Below are 17,412 nucleotides of genomic sequence, written 5' to 3'. Positions count from 1 at the left end.
GTGCCTGGGGACATCAATTTAAGAGAGGTCAGCCGTAGGAGGGACGCTACTGATAACTAGGAGAAGAGCAGAAGGAATCTGACTTCACTCTCTGAGCTTGGACGGGAGGGAGAAGCCAGGACGAGCAAAGTGTGCGGGGACTCCGTGGGGAAGGGGCAGAAGAAAGAATTCAGTGGGATGTGTGGGGTGAAGGTGAGATGGCCTCGAGACAGCCCTCTTGGGAGGGAGCGCTCTGGGAGGGCGAACGGGCGGGCGGATCTCTGGTCTCCCCGGCTGACCTGCACGTTGCTCCCGTTCAGGTGCATTCTTCGGATCATGCTGCCCTGGGTTGTCACATCCGTCCAGTAAATCATCTGCTCTCGGTAGTCAAAGTCCAAAGCCACGGCATTGTTCAGGCCCTGGATGTGGGGGGAGGGGGGCAGGAGGTCGACAGAATCAGGACACAGGTGGCTGGTGAAGTGGAAGGGGTGACAAGCACGGGCCCAAGTGGGGAGAACGCGGGGGCTATACGGGGCGGGAGAGTGGCTCTGGGCCCGGGAGCCAGGTGGGGTGAGGAGGGCCGGGCCTGGCACCTGTTTGAGCAGCGTGTAGTTGGAGCCATCCAGGTTGAGCTTGCGCAGGTAGTACCGGTTGGCAAAGATCAGGAAGGGCTCCTCGTCTGGAGACAGAGCACCGTGGCTCAGTGGCTCGGCTGCCAGCTGGGCCCGTCCTGCACCCCCGGTCCCCAGCTGCCCGGGCCATCAGATGCCCTCCACGAGCCCGGCTCACCAGTCACAGCCTTGCAGCTGTGGGGGTCGCCACCGCGGGGGGCGTAGCCCTCCACACACAGACACTTGTAGCTGCCGTGCGTGTTGATGCAGCGCTGACTGCAGGGGAACGTGGAGCTGCACTCGTCCACATCGGCACACGTGCGGCCATCGTCCTTCAGCCGGAAGCCTGGGCGGCAGCGGCACTGCAGGGCACAGGGAGCCTTGGGCTGGGGCCGGGGCCTCCCGCCCTAGAGCCTGGGGCTCCGGTTCCCTCCATCCCTGAGGCCTGCGGGGTGCGGGGGGGCAGGCAGCAAACTGGCCATCATGCCCAGTGCCCGGTGCCCACCCCGTTCCTACCCCCAGAGGACGAGGCTGAGGACTCTTCTGTGACCCGGGAGCACTACCTGACAGAGCTGGTCGTGCTCCTCCTCCGAGGCTTTCTTCACGCCCGCAGCTGCCCATTCCCTGGCCCCTCACCTCCCGGCCCTCGGCCCTCCGTGTGGCTGAGCTCGGGGCTCAGGCCTTGGGCTGCACCTCTTTTCTAGCTACACTCGCTCCCTTGGGGGTCTTCTCCAGACCCGTGGACTTCAGTGTGCCCGTGGAGTTAACTCCCAGGTTCTGTGCTCCTGTCTGGCCTCTCCTTGAGCGGCGAACCCGTACTCCTGGCGCCTCCCTGCCACCTGCACATCCCTCCTTCTCCCGTGGCCCTTGCTGGCTCGAACCCTCTAAAGAGAGGCAGGACCCAAACAAGCAGAGCTTTCGGTTCTGTTCCCCATGGGTCCCCGGAGCCCAGAACAGCACCTGCCAGATAGGTGCTGAATGAGCCCTTGGTGAATGGACAGACGAACGAATGAATGAACGAGTGACTGAATGGACAGGGGGTGGGGAAAGGGGCTCCTGCTGGCCTGGGGGGCGTGGGGCACACCTTGAAGCCAATCTTGAGGTCCTCGCAGTCCTGGCTGCAGCCACTGAGCTTGCGGCTGAGACACTCGTTGACGTGGCAGGCACGCTCATCGGAGCCGTCCCCGCAGTCGTCCTGGCCGTTGCAGAGCAGCGCCTCGGCCACGCAGCGTCCGCTGCTGCACAGGAACTGTGACGAGGCGTTGCACTTGTGCTCTGTGGGGGTGCATGGTCAGGTCAGCGGGGGGGGGGGGTCACGGGGGTGGGGTGGGGTGAGGTGGGCGGGGGGCGGGGCGGGCTTCAGGCCCACCTGGGCTGGTGCAGTGCGGGTTCTTGGGGGCCTCATCACTCTGGTCATGGCAGTCATTTTCGCCATCGCACTCCCACTGGCGGGAGCTCAGGCAGCGCCCGTTGGCACAGCGGAACTCGTTGGGGCCACAGGTCGGGTACTCTGCGGGGAGAGAGGTGGTTGGCTCCGCAGGACAGGACAGGTGCAGGCCAGGCATACGCCGCCCCCCATGGCCCGCCCGCCAGCTCAGCTCACCACACTCGGGGGACTCGTCGGAGCCATCAGCGCAGTCGCGGTCGTGGTCGCAAACGAAGTGCTTGGGGATGCACTGGCGGTTCTGGCACATGAACTCGCGGTCGTCACAGGTGCTGTTGTACACTGTGGACGGAGATGGACGTGGCCTCAGCCCCACCTGACCAGCCGCAGGCTGTCACCCGGGACCTCCGTGTGGCCCGAGCAGTAGAAAGAGCAGAGCGCCGGCGCAGAGTCCACACTCCCATCTGGGTTGCAGATAAGGGCTCCACCACTAACCACCTGAGCGACCCCTGCCAGAGCACGTCCCCTCCTTGACCTCAGTTTCCCCTTCTGCAGAGTGGGACTGTGGCCACCTGCCTCCCAGCTCCTCAAGGCCCCTGCCACTCACAGCAGCCAGCTGTGACGCTCTCGTCAGCACCATCAGCACAGTCCTTGTCACCGTCACAGAGCCAGCGCTCGGGGACGCACACGTGGGTGCCAGGGCAGGAGAAGGAGGAGGGGCCGCATGTCTTGCCTTCTGTTGGGGGGACAGGGAGCCACCAAGAGATTCAGGAGCGGGCACGGCGGGGCAGGCAGCTGGGGTGACATCCCCACCATCGTGCTGCCCCTCCTGTAGGACGGTAGGTGGGCCTGTCCCTGCCGGGAGCCCCTCCCAGAGCTGACCACAGCCCCCCCTCACCACAGTGAGCCGCCTCGTCTGAGCCGTCCCCACAGTCATCACTGCCATCACACAGCCACTGCTTGGAGATGCAGCGATGGTTCTGGCACTCAAACTGGGCCTCCGAGCAGAATTTGTCTGGGGCAGTTGGAAAACAAGGTGAGATGTGGGGGCGGCAGGGGGGAGGATGGCAGGTCACTCCTCTGGGCGGGCAGGTGTAGGACAGACGGGAGGGACCCAAGGTGTCCCTTTGTGAGGGGTCAGCATGAGCTAGGGAGATGCCCCACTGGGGGGACCTGGGTGCTCTTCTTCCAAGAGGACGCTTCCGGGGATGGGACTGAAGGGTGGGGTGTGGACAACGGTGGGTGGGCGCTGCGGTCCGTCACTCACTGCAGTGGGTCTCATCCTCGCCGTGCTCACAGTCGTCCTCCTTGTCACACGTCCAGCTCATGGGGATGCAGCGCCCACTGGGGCAGGCGAAGTAATTCAGGGGGCATCTGGGCCGCTTCACTCCTGGGGGCAGAGGGAGGCATGAGGGCACAGCGCCGCCGGGGCAGGGGGGCGGCGCCGCTCACTGCCCACCCAGCCCAAGGCAAGACCTGGGCAGTCGCGCTCATCGCTGTAGTCCCCACAGTCGTTGGCACCGTCACACACCCAGCTGGGGGCGTAGCAGAGGGAGGTCCGCTCACAGGGCTGGAAGCGCACACCTTTCACTCCCAGGCGGAAGTAGCTGCTGCAGTCCGTGGCACCTGGAGGGGGCAGGGATGCAGGTGACACCAGGTTACCTCCGCACTCCCTCCTGGCCGCTGCAGCGCACTTGGTGTTTTAGAAAGTCACATGGTGACCTTGGGGAGGAGAGACGCCTTCCTGTCATTGGGAGCCCAGGCCTGGAGGCAGGGGCAGGGGCAGACAGGCTGTGTGTGAGGGGACCCAGGCCACCGAGCAGGCCACAGGGACTAGCAGAGAGGATGCCAGGCAGGAGGCGAGGGGGCAGGATGTGGGGCGACTAGGAGGCACCCGGGAGCCACTCACTGCAGTTCATCTCGTCAGAGGCGTCCTCACAGTCCACGAACTGGTTGCAGCGGCTGGAGTTGCCAATGCAGGTGCCGTCCCGGCAGCGGAACTCGCCCACGCCGCAGGCCGTCTCTAGAACAGCACCCACCCCAAGACAGTCAGGCCGGAGTTCTCCCTGCAGGGGTGGGGTGGGGGACCCCTGGCAGAGGTCTCGGGCCAAAGCGCTGGTCCAGGTTCACCGTAGAGCGCGCTGGAGCAGACACCGTGGGGCCCGGGGACCAGAGCCCAACAGGGGTGGGGTGGGCGGAGGTGGGGGTCCGAGGGTCAGGCCCAGCATCCCACTCACTGTTGCAGGGAATCTCGTCTGAGCCGTCCCCGCAGTCGTCCGCCCCGTTGCACCACAGCATGTTGGACACACAGCGTCCGTTGTTGCACTGGCGGAAAGTTTTCTTGCAGCGGCGTGAGTCTGTGGACCGGAGGGGGCCACAGTCAGCAACAGCTACGGGCAGGGCTGCATCTGACGAGACGCCTCGCGTCTGTTCCCTGACAAGCCGCCCAGCCCCACTCTGGGCCTGGCCCGGAGCTGGCGGTGGTTCTGGCCTTCGCGACCTCCCCAAACCCCCCAGCCACGGAGTGGGTCCTGGGGCCTTTGCTCCTCTCACTCGCACGGCCCGCCCTGCTGGGTGCTGAGGCTGGGGACCCTGGAGGCCAGGGGTAAGGGAGGAGGCCGGGGGAGGGCCTTACTACAGTAGGACGGCTTCTCGTCAGACTTGTCCTTGCAGTGGGAGACACCGTCACAAGTCAGGCTGAAGTTGATGCATTCGCCGTTAGCACACTCGAACTCATCCTGTGCTCGGCAAGACGAGTTCATGGCTGGAGGGGATGTGGAGGGGGCTTCATGAGCCAGGGGCCTCAAGCACCTCTACGCCTCTGCCCCCCGGAACTCAGGTCATCCTCAGTTTCTCCTTGGTAACAGGCTTCGAGGGGCGGGGTTGCTAGAGTCTGGGAGGAGATGGTCCCCCACCTGTGCCCCCCCCATCCCCTCCCTCACCGCGGCAGGTGAGGTCCTCTTGGAGGATGCGGCCCCCTCGGCAGGAGCAGTTGACATGGCCCTGGTGAGTGAGCAGACACAGGTCCTGGCAGCCCCCGTTGTTGACGCGGCAAGGGGAGAGCTCGCCTGAAACAGGGACCGAGGACAACAGGCTAGGAGTGTTCCTGGCTGTGCACACACAAGATGCCCACACCCACTCGCACAGCTTCCCCGAGCTTCCCAGCCCCCACCCTGGCACAGTGGCACACGGCTGGGGGAGCAGAAAAGGTGCAACGCAAGGGCCAGGGGGAGTGCCTGGGGTGGGCCCAAGGCTGCAGGCCTGGGTGTTCTCAGGGGAAGATGTGGGCTTCGCTGTGTGCTTGGGGAGTCAAGGAGCATCGTGCTGGGGCCCTAGAGCATGTGTGAGAGGCCTGAGGAAGCTACGGGTCCGTGTGGGGGCCCCTGGGCAAGGCAGGTCCAGTGTGGGAGGGGACATGCATGCAGAGCACGGGGTAGGGAGAGCCCGGGATGTGTGTGATCGGGCTCTGGGGGCCTGTGTGGTTCTGGGTGGGAGGAGGACCGGGGCGCGTGCTGGTGTCTGAGGATTCAGGTGAGACCAGTTGTGGGGTGGTATGAAGCTGGAGTAGAGGAGTGTCAGGTGCTCTGGAGTTTCTTCGGGGTGAAGGTGTGTACAAGTGTGTGTCTGCACACGGAGACTCTGGGAGAACAGGACCAGAAGGTAGAGTGTGTGTGCACGTGCGTGCACACGTATGCTGCACCATGGGCAGGAAGCGAGGCTGGTGGCAGCGGCCCCACTCACAGCTGTTGGTGTCATTGGCCACGGCGATGATGCCCATGGGCTGCTGGGGGATGTCCACACGCAGCAGCTTCATGTCGCTGCCCACGTACTTGTTGGCCCGCTGCACAGCTCGCCGCACCCAGTCGGTCCAGAAGATGTGCTCCCCGTACACAGCCAACCCGAAGGGGTGGACTGGCTCCGACTTCAGGATCACCTGTGGCAACAGCACTGGGCCCATCAGGGGTAGGCTCGGGCCTCTCGCCCCAACTGCACCCCCTGCAACTGGCCCCAGGGCCAAGGGCGCCTGGCCTGGCCTAGATCCCCGGACACCGGCTCAGAATGGGAAGACTCACAGAGGCATCTTGCTATTTCCTCACTGAACTGATGGGAAGCCAAGCCTGGACAGGATGAGGGCCGCGTGAGGCCACACAGCTAGGTGGCGATGTCAGCGCCTCCTTCTCCTCCAAAACCTTCCCACCACGTGGCCTCCCTTTCTGCTCCATGCCTGGGCAATCTCCCTCTTGGCTGACCAGCTGTCCCCTGACCCCAGCCCACCTCGAGCCACCTGTTCCGTCTGACACCCCCCTCCCAGACTCACATAGCGGTGAGAGCCGTCATACTCGCACCGCTCGATCTTGTCCAGTGTGGCATCGGAGAAGTAGAGCTTCTCGGCACGGTGGTCGATGGCCAGGCCGTTGGGGGTGCGGATGTCCTTCTCTATGAGAGTCAGGACATTGGCTCCTGACAGGGCTGCCCGCATGATGCTGGGGTGCTGCTCGTTCCAGTTGGTCCAGAACATCAGGCTAGGGGAAGGGACAGCCATGGGATCAGGAGTCAAGGCCAGGGAGCCTGCCACAGAGGGCCTGGGCCAGGGCAAGGAGCTGACCAGAACCCCAGGGTCAGCCAGGGTGTGAACCAGACGCTAGCACCACAGGCAACCTCACAGCCACCAAGGCCAACACAGCCCCCTGTCCAGGACGGGCCCGGCTGCCACATAGTCTGCGTGTGTGTACGTGTGCACACGTATCTCTCAGTGTCTACGAAATGACCATCTGCATTTACTGAGAGTGTAGCCAAGTAAGGCAGGCTCTGGGGTCCGATCCTAGCTCTGCCGCTTACCACTTAGGAACCTCAGCAAGTGACGTGACTTCTCGAGCCTCAGTTTCCTTCTCTATGGGAGGGGGGATACTACTACTACCTGCCTCAGAGAATGGTTGAAGGATTGAGAGTTAATTTTCACCTAATGACAGCTGGTAAATACCAAGTGAATATTTATACCCATTGTTTTATTCTTACCTGCTTTTCACCCGGCATCCTGGAAACCCTTGTGGGTGTCTACTGGATCCCAGTCCTAGGGACACATGGCTCCTACCCTCAAGAAGCTCTTGAAAATCACCTTCTCTATAATGTAAGGCTTTTGTGAACCCCAGCTCTGCCCCTCACTAGCTCTGACCTTGAACCAGCCTCTTGTCTGCACCTTGACTCCTCTCAGTAAAGGAGGTGGTGAGGCTTCAGAGACCGGCGTGCATCACTTAAAGGCTGATCAGGCACCTGCACCAGGTATGACAGTGTGATCCTCAGACCACCTGCATCGGATCTTGATTCCTGGGTCCTGTGTCCCGGAGATTCACACTGGGTTAGGCCTGGGGCGGGGCCAGGGAACCAGGACTCTCCAGCACAGACAAGCTGCGCGCACCCCGGAGTTGGAGAATCACCAAGCCGCGGAAGGCTCCGTTCTGTTTTCCCGCTACCTCACAGGACCTGCCCCTGCCCCGTGCCCCGATGTCTCCAGTCCTCTGCCCTCTGCTGCTCTGGACACAGAGCTGTCTTCTGGGCTGGTGGACCTCTCCAGGTCTTTCTCTTGTTAACACCCCCTGTGCCCCACCCCCTCTCCAGTGCCTTTGAGCCATGGCCCCCTGCCACTACGCTCAGGTAGGAAAAGGACACTCGCTTCCCTGTAGGGAGGGGCTGCTGGCTACTCCCCAGCCACTGGAGCCCATGACGGTAAGTCTCTGATTTTACAGGCCCTCATCCTGGGGGACGTGGTGGGGGTCCTGGATGGTTCTCTGGGAATCAGGATGGGAGTTTGCACGGCGGCATCTCTCTGGCCTCCACGGGAGAAAATGGTTGCCCCAGGTGCAGCTGCTGGAGTCATCCTCCTGGCCTTACTGGTCCCCAACCAGGGACTTCCATACCCTCATCCAGGGCCCAGTGTACTATGTGGTGGGGAGTGGCTTTCCTCTGACTGTGACAAACTGTCACATGCGGAAGAATGACATGTCCCACAACTGAGGATTCCAGGTTTGGTAAAACCACTCCTCAGGAAGAGGCTGGTGCGGGGAGGGCTGGGAGGAGAGGTGGAGGGCTGGCTGCTGTAAGGGAGGCTCAGCTCAGCAGGAGGTCCCTGTCCCCTTCATCTGGGTGCACACTGCCCCCACTGCCCCAAAGCACTCACTCCTTCTGGCCAAGAGAGGACCTCGCCCAGACCGTTCGGCTCTTTCTCCTGCACCCTGCCCTGGCTTCAGTTCACCACCCGCCCGGCATCCTCCACACCCCAGCTCAGGCGTTGTCTCCTCAGGGACACGGTCCTGCATATGAAGCTGGGTTGGGTCCTCGTTACACACCCATGAAGCTCCCTGCAGCCTCATGGCTAACATCAAATATGCCCGAGGCAGAACCAAGGTCCAGCTCATCCTCCCAGGCTCTTGGGCACATTGTTTGTTCTCAAAAGCCATTTGCTGAGTGAATGATGGGATCCCCTGGGCTCAGAGCAAAGGAATGTGGTAGGTAGCCATGAGGGAGCTTCTGAAGCCATAGTGCTCCATCACCTCTGGGTTGGGGGGCAGGCAGCGGTGCCCGGTGGTACCACTCCTCCACAGAGGTTCCAGGGCCATGAAAGACAGGCCCTGGGCCAGCCCGAGACAGGTGAAGTCACCAAGGGTCCAGAAGGGAGACCGGATCTTTGTCACAAGACACGTATGTGCGGGCCAGGGTGAGGCAGACTGGGGACAGAGGGCCCTTGTGCTGGTCTGCAGGGCCAGGCAGGCCAGGCTGGGGCTGGACGTAAGTGACATCAGGGTAAGGAATCTAGGTTCTGTACACTCTCCGTTTCTAAGTAGCTGCTTTGGGGTTTTGTTTGTGCCTTAGTTTCCTAGCAAAGGTTTGGGAAAACATTCCGAGTGCTGCTGATTCCCGGGGAAAACAGTTTTCCTTTCATGTGAGTCAGGATTTCTAACGCGAGGGGGTGGCTCACTAGAGACCCATAGGTTGGAAACAGGGGTGTGGGGCGGGGGGCTGGCCCCAAAGTAGAGAAGAGCAGGTGCAGGCGGGGGTGTGCACCACCCTTGGGGCATTTCCTCCCGAGTTCTCCTGACTTGTGCCCTTGCCACCTGAGCCCAGCCTCCCGGGCCATCCTCGGGCCTGCTCCTGCATGGGAGCCCTTTGACGGGGCATGGGGAGCCCCTCACTGCCCCCTCTAGGCAGTCCTTCCCTGCCTAGAGCACTCCCTCCTCTGGCTGTTGCTCCAAGTGCTGCCCTATGTCTGGGCTGCCGTTCCCTGGCCTTTCCACTTCTAGGCCCAGTGCCCTTGGTCCTCACATACGGTCCTGTACCGGCCTCGGCACTTCCACCACTTTGATTTCTCTCCCCAGCCAGGTGGTCTGAATGGGCCCAGATCAAGGCTTCCATACAGCAAGTGTTCAGCGAGCAATCCTGCCTGAAGCTTGGAGTGCCAGAAACACAGAGGACCTACTATGTGCCTTGAACACGACTCTCTGACACATGGAGTGATTAATCACTGAGCCAGAATTGCCTCCATAGTCTCCCTGGTCCTCCCCAAGGCTCAGGCACCTGAAATATCATTGTCCTATTACAGATGAGGAAACGGGAGCTCCGATGGTAGACGGCTGGCCCAAGGTCACACAGCAAGGAAGTAGCCCGTCCCAGCCTCTCCTGCTGCTGCACCCCCACCCGGGGGCTGCCTGGAGCAGTTCCGGCCACCCTGAGGCCTATCCCTCCCCGCTCCCTGCACCCAGCAGCTCACTTCTGGCACTCATCCAGCACAAAGGCCCGTGGGTGGTCGTCTCCGGACATGGTAATGACCGTCTCGCGCTCGAAGGCCCCCGGCCGGGTCTGGTCTACCGTGTGGCGGGTGATGGTGGATGTGGTGTAGCTTGTCCAGTAGAGAGTGTCCCAGCCACGGTGATAGGCCAGGCCTTCCACAGAGCCCACGTCTGCAAGGAGAGAGGAGCAGTCGTGCGTTGGGATGGGGCCAGAGAGCAGAGCTGAGGGGGCAGCCTGGGCAGGCCCGCGAGGGGAGGGCCTGGGACACCCGCTCCTCTGGCACATGTGGGGCTGGAAGGGGATGTGTGGGAGCCAAGGAGCATGTGGGAGCACAGCCCTTGGCACCCCCCACCTTCCTGTCCTCCCCTGTTTTCTACACAAATGATCCATGGTCCAACGCCCTGACCCTTTCTTCCTGCATCTCCCCACCGCTGGGTAGAACTGGCCTTATGGATTTTGGTAAATCATGTCCAACTTGGGTGGGACTGGGAGCTTCCAACTGAACAAGACTTGAACGGATTGTTCATAAGCATCTTAAACTCACGTTAAAGAATTAAGTGCCCGAGTAATGGAACCACAGCTTAAGAGAAAAAGACTCAGGGGTTTGGGTGGCTCCTCCCTGTGTGTCGCCGTGGTTGCCAGAAGGCTGCATTAATAGAAGTGCTGCAGCTTAAGCGATGGCCTGAAGGGAGGGGACAATGCTTGCCGGTCTCTCCTGATGGAGCTAGATTACAGACGTCTAGTTTAGCTTGGTACACATTTTTAGACAGGCATGCGGACTGGACTGCGTGGAGCAGAACATGTCCAGGGAGGCTCAAAGGACGGATCTATGTTTATCGCCCTGTATACCAGCATCTAGCTCAGGGTCTGGCAGGTCTTCGCAGACAGGATGGATGAGGAAATGAGCAAATGAACGAGTCAAAGGACTAGGGGTTATCCAGCCTGGAGAAGAGAAAACTGTAGGGGAAGAAAACAGCAACTTCCAAAGAGCTGAAAGGCCGTCCCCAGAATGACAGCTCTAGCACCCACTACTCTGCGCGGAGCGCGCCCAACGGGTGCTGTGCTGTGCTGAGCTCAGCTTCCACACCTGCCCTTCGAGAAAGCCGAGGCTTGGACAGCATAGGGAACTTGCCCCAGTGCCTGGAAGCCTGTGTCTGGGGTTGAACCCAGCCTGTGGCTGCAGACTGCGCTGTGTGTACCCGCCACGAAGAGGAGAGCCTGGGCTTACTCTGTGCAGCCTGGCGGCAAACTAGGGCCAGAGGGGGGAGTAAGAAGGGAGCCGAGTCTGACTCCAAATGAGGAGAAACTTCCAAGTAACCATAATGGGTGTGGTGTGATTTGCTGGCTGTTTGCCAGGGATGCAGTCCCAGCTGGGATTCAGGGCTGGGGCACGGTGGGCTGGCTGATGGCTGAGGGCTTTTCTACCTGGAGTCGGTGCCGGTCCTCCCTACCCCCCCTTCCTGGGGAAGATCGGGGTCTAGGCTCACTCTCTACAATGGTGGTCCTCCCCGAGCCATCGTCATTGATCTGCTGGATGTTTCCGAAGTGGATGTCGCTGAAGAAGATGCGATTGGGGGTGCCCGGGGAGGTGCCTGCTCGATAGTCGAAGGCCAGAGCGATGACATTCTTCATGTGTTCAGGATCCTCGAAGGGTTGCACGGGTGCATTGAGGTTGCGCTCGTCAGACAGGTGGATGCTCTTGAGGATGGTACGCTCTGAGTAGAGCAGATAGCCGGCGTACTCGCGGCACGATGCCCCGTCTTCAGCCAGCATCCCGTGGGCGCAGGCGCAGGCCCGCTGCCCGCCGCCCCGGTATAGGCACAGCTGCTGGCACCCACCATTAGCCACGGCACACACATTGGTGCCTGGGGGGGGTGCACAGGAAGGAGATGGTTACAGAGGGCAGGGCCCACCTGGGGAGAGGCTCCCCGGTGCTTCTGACACCTCAGCTGAAGGGGGAGATTCTGGTTGGTGCACTACTCTGCCTCCACAGACGACCCTCCAGGCCTCTGCCCTCAGCACCCGGGTGTGTCCTAGGGCTCCTCAGCCTCTCCTCACTGCTCTCGGGTCTCTGGAGCCTCTGGAAAGTCCCCCTGTGGGCCCGGCACCTCTCCTAGGCCCTCTCACTCTGGGGGATCACTCCCAGGCTGGGGGCCCCTATGGGGCTCGCCCAGAGTCCCAGCCTCACCTTTCTGCCGGTCCCGGTTGAAGACTTTGATGTCTTTGAGCTGGACACCAATGCCTGTTCTCAGGGGCACAGAGTCTGTAGCATTGTCTTTACTCCCACGTTTGATGGAGCCATTGGCATGAGTCCTGGGGGAAGGGAAGGGCCAGGCTGTGAGCAGGGCATTGGCAGAGGCCAGGAGGGAGGGAACACGTGGGGGAGGCGAAGACCAGGGCAGAAGCCCTCACCTGTCACTCCAGTAGATGAAATCCTCAAACACAGACACCGAGAACATGTCCATGTTGTTGCTGGACAGAACCACCTCTCGGTTCTCTCCCGTCTCCAGGTCAATCCGCTCAATCTTGTCTGTCCGGGCGTCGCACCAGTACAGCTTCCCATCCTATAGGCCAGAGGCACCCACCTCACCTCCAGTGGCCAGTGCTCCCCACCAGCCCGGGTGTCCTGGGCAACAGGGATGTCCCACTCACTCCCGCCTCCCATGTCTTTCTCTTTCTTCTCCGTGTCATCCCTGCCCTCTGACCTGCTGATCTGATCAGCTCTAGGCATGCCTTCCATCCTCACTTCCCAGTGACAGTCCCCGTACTGTCTCTGGGGTGGCAGGAGTCCTATTCTGGGTCAGGAGCTGGGCCAGAGGACCCACGACTACCCTGGGTCCCTATCACCCCACCGAACCGGGGCTCATCACGGGGAGAGTCAATGGGGAGCAGAGCATAGGATAAGGGGAGGCTCCCCCCAGAGCATAGGGCCCGGATATCCCAAGGGCTCCAGGGCCAAGCCACCCAAACCTGATAGTCCACCGAGATGCCATTGGGCCAGCTGATGCTGACGTTAACCAGCACGACTCGCTCAGTCCCGTCTAGCCGAGACCGCTCAATCCGTGGGTACTGGCCCCACTCAGTCCAGAACAGATACCTGTGGGGTGGAAGAGGTAGAAGTAGGGGGTCAGTCCCCAGAGCACAGAGGAGAGAGGGTCTTATCGGCGTGGGCTGTGTAGAGTGACAGGCCAGACCCGAGCCAGGGCTGGGAAATGGACAGCCTGTCTAGCTTCTCACCCCTTCTCTGGGTGGACAGTGATGGCCCGGGGCTTATCCAGACCCTGGGAGATGACCACATAGCGGAAAGAGCCATTGAGCCGGGCCACCTCGATGACGTCAAAGCCCTGGTCCGTCCAGTAGATGTTGCCTGAGGAGGGAGTGGGTGGAGATTAGGGGGACTGGGTGGGAATGCCTGGACCCGGTCCCTTGCCAGCCCCTAGATCCCTGCCGCTCCCTGGTCTGTCGCTGCCTACTCCTCCTCAGACTCCTCCTGAGATCCCACATCCCCCCAACTGGGCCTCCGCCTCACCTGGAGGCCGCCAGCCCACCCAGGACCCTCTCATGGCTCACCTGCGATCCAGTCCACTGCAATGCCCTCCACGCGGCCAATGCCGTTGGTCACCACATCCTCACGCCATGTCTGGTCTCGCTTAGCCCGGCTGATGGTGCTTAGGCCCATGTCCACCCAGTAAATGGTGTCATTTTCTGGAGGCAGAGGAGACAACGTGGAGATGTCCAACAGGGGACAGGCGGGCGGTCAGAACCAAAAGGCAGTCAAGATACAGGTGAGTGCTAGGGGGGCCAGGTGGTTTGGAAGGGAAGACCCCCCTGGCGGGGGTTGCTGTGGTGTCTCCCCCTCCAGCTGTGGTCAGCGGCCTCTCCCTGGGCTCCCAGAGCAGAGCACCCCCAAGGGCATGTCCTATTCCCTCCTGCCACCAAATCACTCACCAGCATGGAAGTCAATGCCGACAGCCAGGGAGGTCCCCGACACTGGAACCAGGGCATCTGACTTGTCATTGGGATCCAGGGGGATTCCCCGGATTCCTTCGTGCACAGAGTACAGGAGAAAGGAACCCACACCTGAAACACAAGGACTCTCAGGCATGGGCCTCAGCGACACCCCTTTAAACTTGGGGTCTGTCACTCTCAAACCTATTGTCTCCTTCCTCCTGGTATCTTCTTCCAGCCTTCACTCCTCCCCCTTCAACATCTACTGGATGGACCAGGGCTTTGACTCCTCCTCGGACGTAGGCAGGCAGAGCTGGGAGCAGCCTGAGGCCTGTAGCGCGGCCTGGGAGGTCACCTGGCTGCAGGGGTGCGGCAGTGGGACAGGCGCGGGCTCTGGGCAAGTGCCTGCGAGGCTGCTGGCCCCCACTAGAGGGCAGGAGAGACCTGGCTTTCTCGCCCTCAAAGGGGGCCCTGTCGCCGCCGGCTGGCTCACTACCACCCAGCACCCTGAAAAGCTGTTAGGAAGAACCTGGGGAGGCTGAGGACACAGTGGAACTAGAGGACTCCTCCATGGAGACTTCCACCTTGGGGTCCTCTCGTCCTCTCCACTGTGGCCTGTGCCACCACACACTCTCTCAAACACCTGAAACTCCATATCCCTGACTCCTCACTCCTGAGCCAGTCTCATTCTGTTTTCCCATTTCTTTTTCTTTTTAGATTAAAAAAAAAAAGATTTTATTTACTTATTCATGAGACACACACAGAGAGAGAGAGAGAGAGAGAGAGAGAGAGAGAGAGAGAGGCAGAGACACAAGCAGAGGGAGAAGGAGGCTCCATGCAGGGAGCCTGATGCAGGACTTGATCCCGGGACTCCAGGATCACGGCCTGGGCTGAAGGTGGCGCTAAACCGCTGAGCCACCCGGGCTGCCCTTCTTTTTAGATTCTAAAATTTTTTTTATTTATTCATTTGAGAAAGAGAGTGAGTGAGCAAAGAGAGAGCATGAGCTAGGGTGGGGGGAGGAGCAAGGGGAGAGGGAGAAGCAGCCTCTGCGCTGAGCAAGGGGCCTGACGTGGGGCTCGATCCCAAGACCCCGAGATCATGACCTGAGCTGAAGACAGACGCTTGACTGACTGAACCACCCAGGGGCCCTGTTGTTTTCCCATTTGTTTTGAGGCCCCACTATCAACGTGAGCCAGAAGCCTCCACTGCCTTTAGCCCTTGATACAGCATGTCCCTGAATGAATTCCTCAGTAGGCTCTGGTTTCTCAGGCTCCATGAAAAAAAGGATTCGTGGTCAAGGGAGTTTGGGGAAACCCCAAACATTAGAGTCTTCTCTCGAGAATCATTCTTAGTGCACATGAGCATAATCAAGACTCTGAGAAGTTCTGCAGCAAAAAACACTTAAACTTTGTTCAACCCAGTGCTGCTTTCTGTAACATCTACCCACATCAAAGAGGGAGGTTCCCAGGAGCGCACTTTGGGAAGTGCTGTCCTGGGGCAAATTCATAAATCAGTCAGCAAGTTCTTGTGAAATGTCTGAGTCTCATCCTTCTATTCAACCCAGCTGCTAAGCCCCATCTCTTAACACTGGGCTCACGCTAATAGCCTCCCAACTGGTCTAACTGCCTCGGTTTCTCCCTCCCCCACCCAGCCGGCTCTCTGCCGCCAGGTTAATCTGCCCCAAACACCACTTTCCAGGCACTCCTTGCTGAGCACCCGCAGGAGGCCCGCCCTACCCCACAGCTGAACACCTAGGAGTCCCCCCCACCTCCTGCCCACCCTTTGGGCTTGGCACCTCAGGGCCCCTGCACAGATCCTCCTCTGGCTCTGGACCTTTTCCTTACTTGTCCTTTCCCTTTGGATCCATGCACTCAAATCCTACTTGTCCTACAGAACCCAGCTCACGGCACACCTCCTCCATGAAGCCGGCCCTGGCGCTGCCGACATGTATTTCTCCAAAATTCTCCTGTAGGCACCGAGAGCCACTTCACAGTCTGGTTTCCCCTACGTGTTGGCCCCGTCTCTGCTTAAGACTGCGCGGTACAGGGACAGGCCCTTCTGCCCCGTGGCTTCCCCTGCGGCACCGAGCACAGGGGGGACTTCCCAAGCATCTAGCCCAGAACGCACCTAATCATCTGTGATAAAAACAGCCCTGTCCCCCAGGTGAGGGGAGGCAGGTGGGGCCGTAGGGTAGGAGGGGCCGGGGCTGGGGAGCCGGGCCACGCAGGGGGTGGGCACTGACCCTCGCAGGCCTGCTGGCCACTCCGGAGGCTGTAGCCGGCTGTGCACATGCAGGAGCGGGTCGTCTCGGACGTAGGCAGGCAGAGCTGGGAGCAGTCACCGTTGTTGACACTGCAGGGGTTGGTGCCTTCGTGCTCTGGGGTGAGGGTAGGGGGACAGGGAAAGGACTGAGGTGGCCCTCCTTGGGACCTCACTGTCAGGCATGCACCGCTTGGGGATAGGATGGTCACCGCCTTCACCCTGGACCTTGTGCGGGGTCACCACCCAACCCACACCCAGGTCTTTCGTCCTTGAAGGCCCCTTGGCTCTTGTGACCGGGTGGCTGTAAGCACGCACGGTACCTTTGTGACAATGAGAGAGAGGAGCCTCCCCCGGGGGGGGCTGAGTGGAATCTCTGACCCATGTTCCTTCCCATTCACCACCTTGCCCAGGGATTGTGCTAGCCGCCACCCCCCGCCACCCCCCCCACCCCCGGCCTTGGCCATGGCCCCCTGCCTCACCCAGCTGGATGCTCTCGTCGTAGACCTTCATGTGCATCACCAGGGTGGTGCTGTTCCGCAGGACCACGGACTCCGAGCCGTCAGCCTTGTTGCAGGTGCCCATCTTCTCTGACACCTGATCCGCCCACCACAGCTTGTCCCCTGGGGAGGCAGGAGGGGATGAGACCCCGGGGAGGGCCCCACCCCCAGGCCAGCCCAGCCTGGCTTCCCCCAGGGCTCCCCACCCCATCCCTGCCCTCACCCAGCAGCCCTCACCCATGATAGCCAGGGCAGTGGCCTTGCCCAGCTGGCTCCGCATGGCATCGATGACCTCCAGCTCACTCCCATCCAGGTTGCAGCGGTTGATGGTGTGGTTTCCGGAGCTGATCCAGTAGAGTTTGCTCTCAGGGAAGTCGATAGCCAGGCCTGGGAGAGAGGGGTGTCACTGCCAGAGAGCCTGGCACCTGGGCTGGGGGCTGAGGGATGTGAGGTCTTGGGGAAGGGTGGTGAGGACAAGCACTAAGCTAGGAGTTCAGGAGGCAGAGCAGCGACTGAGGGACACCGGGGCTGTACTGAGTGAGGAATTAGGGAAGAGCCGTAGCGCAGGCAAGGCAAGCTCGTACCCACAGGGCCCTTCTGGCCACTGAAGAGCAGGGTACGGTTGCTGCCGTCCATGTTGGCCATGCTGATGTTGTCCCCATCCGTCCAGTAGAGCTTCCTGGGAAGGTGTGGAAAAGTGAGTCAGGCCCCTCTTCTCCTCCCCCGCCCTCCATGCTCCCCAGCCCCGGGCCCTGGACAGACCCACGCAGCGGGTGGACAACGAGGCCATGGGGCTGCTCCAGGCCCTGCACCACCGCATTCTTGAAGGAGCCGTCCAGCCGGGCCACGTTGATCTGCTTCTTGTTAGTGTCATAGCTGGTCCAGAACAGGTTTCGGGACACCCAGTCCACAGCCAGCCCGTGGGCATTTGGCAAGTCTGGGGGGGAC

At 61.1% G+C, this 17,412-nt stretch overlaps 1 protein-coding gene across 1 annotated transcript in view; it reads right to left on the bottom strand.

Moving 5' to 3' along the window:
• Positions 1 to 17,412, bottom strand: part of LRP1 (LDL receptor related protein 1) — an 81,243-nt gene that overhangs the window by 14,984 nt on the left and 48,847 nt on the right. The window contains exons 30-58 of the mRNA XM_055327781.1: positions 17,227 to 17,401; positions 17,049 to 17,143; positions 16,702 to 16,851; positions 16,447 to 16,587; positions 15,948 to 16,082; positions 13,705 to 13,836; positions 13,327 to 13,461; positions 12,994 to 13,123; positions 12,727 to 12,853; positions 12,169 to 12,320; positions 11,945 to 12,069; positions 11,244 to 11,621; positions 9,737 to 9,926; positions 6,293 to 6,497; positions 5,716 to 5,908; positions 4,917 to 5,042; positions 4,610 to 4,738; positions 4,212 to 4,331; positions 3,884 to 3,997; positions 3,451 to 3,600; positions 3,242 to 3,364; positions 2,873 to 2,989; positions 2,582 to 2,710; positions 2,194 to 2,316; positions 1,960 to 2,100; positions 1,675 to 1,865; positions 769 to 952; positions 573 to 658; positions 279 to 398 (exon numbers count right to left, since the gene is read on the bottom strand). Coding sequence (XP_055183756.1) covers positions 279 to 398; positions 573 to 658; positions 769 to 952; positions 1,675 to 1,865; positions 1,960 to 2,100; positions 2,194 to 2,316; positions 2,582 to 2,710; positions 2,873 to 2,989; positions 3,242 to 3,364; positions 3,451 to 3,600; positions 3,884 to 3,997; positions 4,212 to 4,331; positions 4,610 to 4,738; positions 4,917 to 5,042; positions 5,716 to 5,908; positions 6,293 to 6,497; positions 9,737 to 9,926; positions 11,244 to 11,621; positions 11,945 to 12,069; positions 12,169 to 12,320; positions 12,727 to 12,853; positions 12,994 to 13,123; positions 13,327 to 13,461; positions 13,705 to 13,836; positions 15,948 to 16,082; positions 16,447 to 16,587; positions 16,702 to 16,851; positions 17,049 to 17,143; positions 17,227 to 17,401 — 4,316 coding nt within the window. The remainder of the gene's footprint in view (positions 1 to 278; positions 399 to 572; positions 659 to 768; positions 953 to 1,674; positions 1,866 to 1,959; positions 2,101 to 2,193; positions 2,317 to 2,581; positions 2,711 to 2,872; positions 2,990 to 3,241; positions 3,365 to 3,450; positions 3,601 to 3,883; positions 3,998 to 4,211; positions 4,332 to 4,609; positions 4,739 to 4,916; positions 5,043 to 5,715; positions 5,909 to 6,292; positions 6,498 to 9,736; positions 9,927 to 11,243; positions 11,622 to 11,944; positions 12,070 to 12,168; positions 12,321 to 12,726; positions 12,854 to 12,993; positions 13,124 to 13,326; positions 13,462 to 13,704; positions 13,837 to 15,947; positions 16,083 to 16,446; positions 16,588 to 16,701; positions 16,852 to 17,048; positions 17,144 to 17,226; positions 17,402 to 17,412) is intronic.

Source organism: Nyctereutes procyonoides, unplaced genomic scaffold, assembly GCF_905146905.1.
Source record: "Nyctereutes procyonoides isolate TBG_1078 unplaced genomic scaffold, NYPRO_anot_genome, whole genome shotgun sequence".
NCBI lineage: Eukaryota > Metazoa > Chordata > Mammalia > Carnivora > Canidae > Nyctereutes > Nyctereutes procyonoides.
Note: the sequence above shows the minus strand (reverse complement) of the source record. Positions and strands in the feature narration are given on the sequence as shown.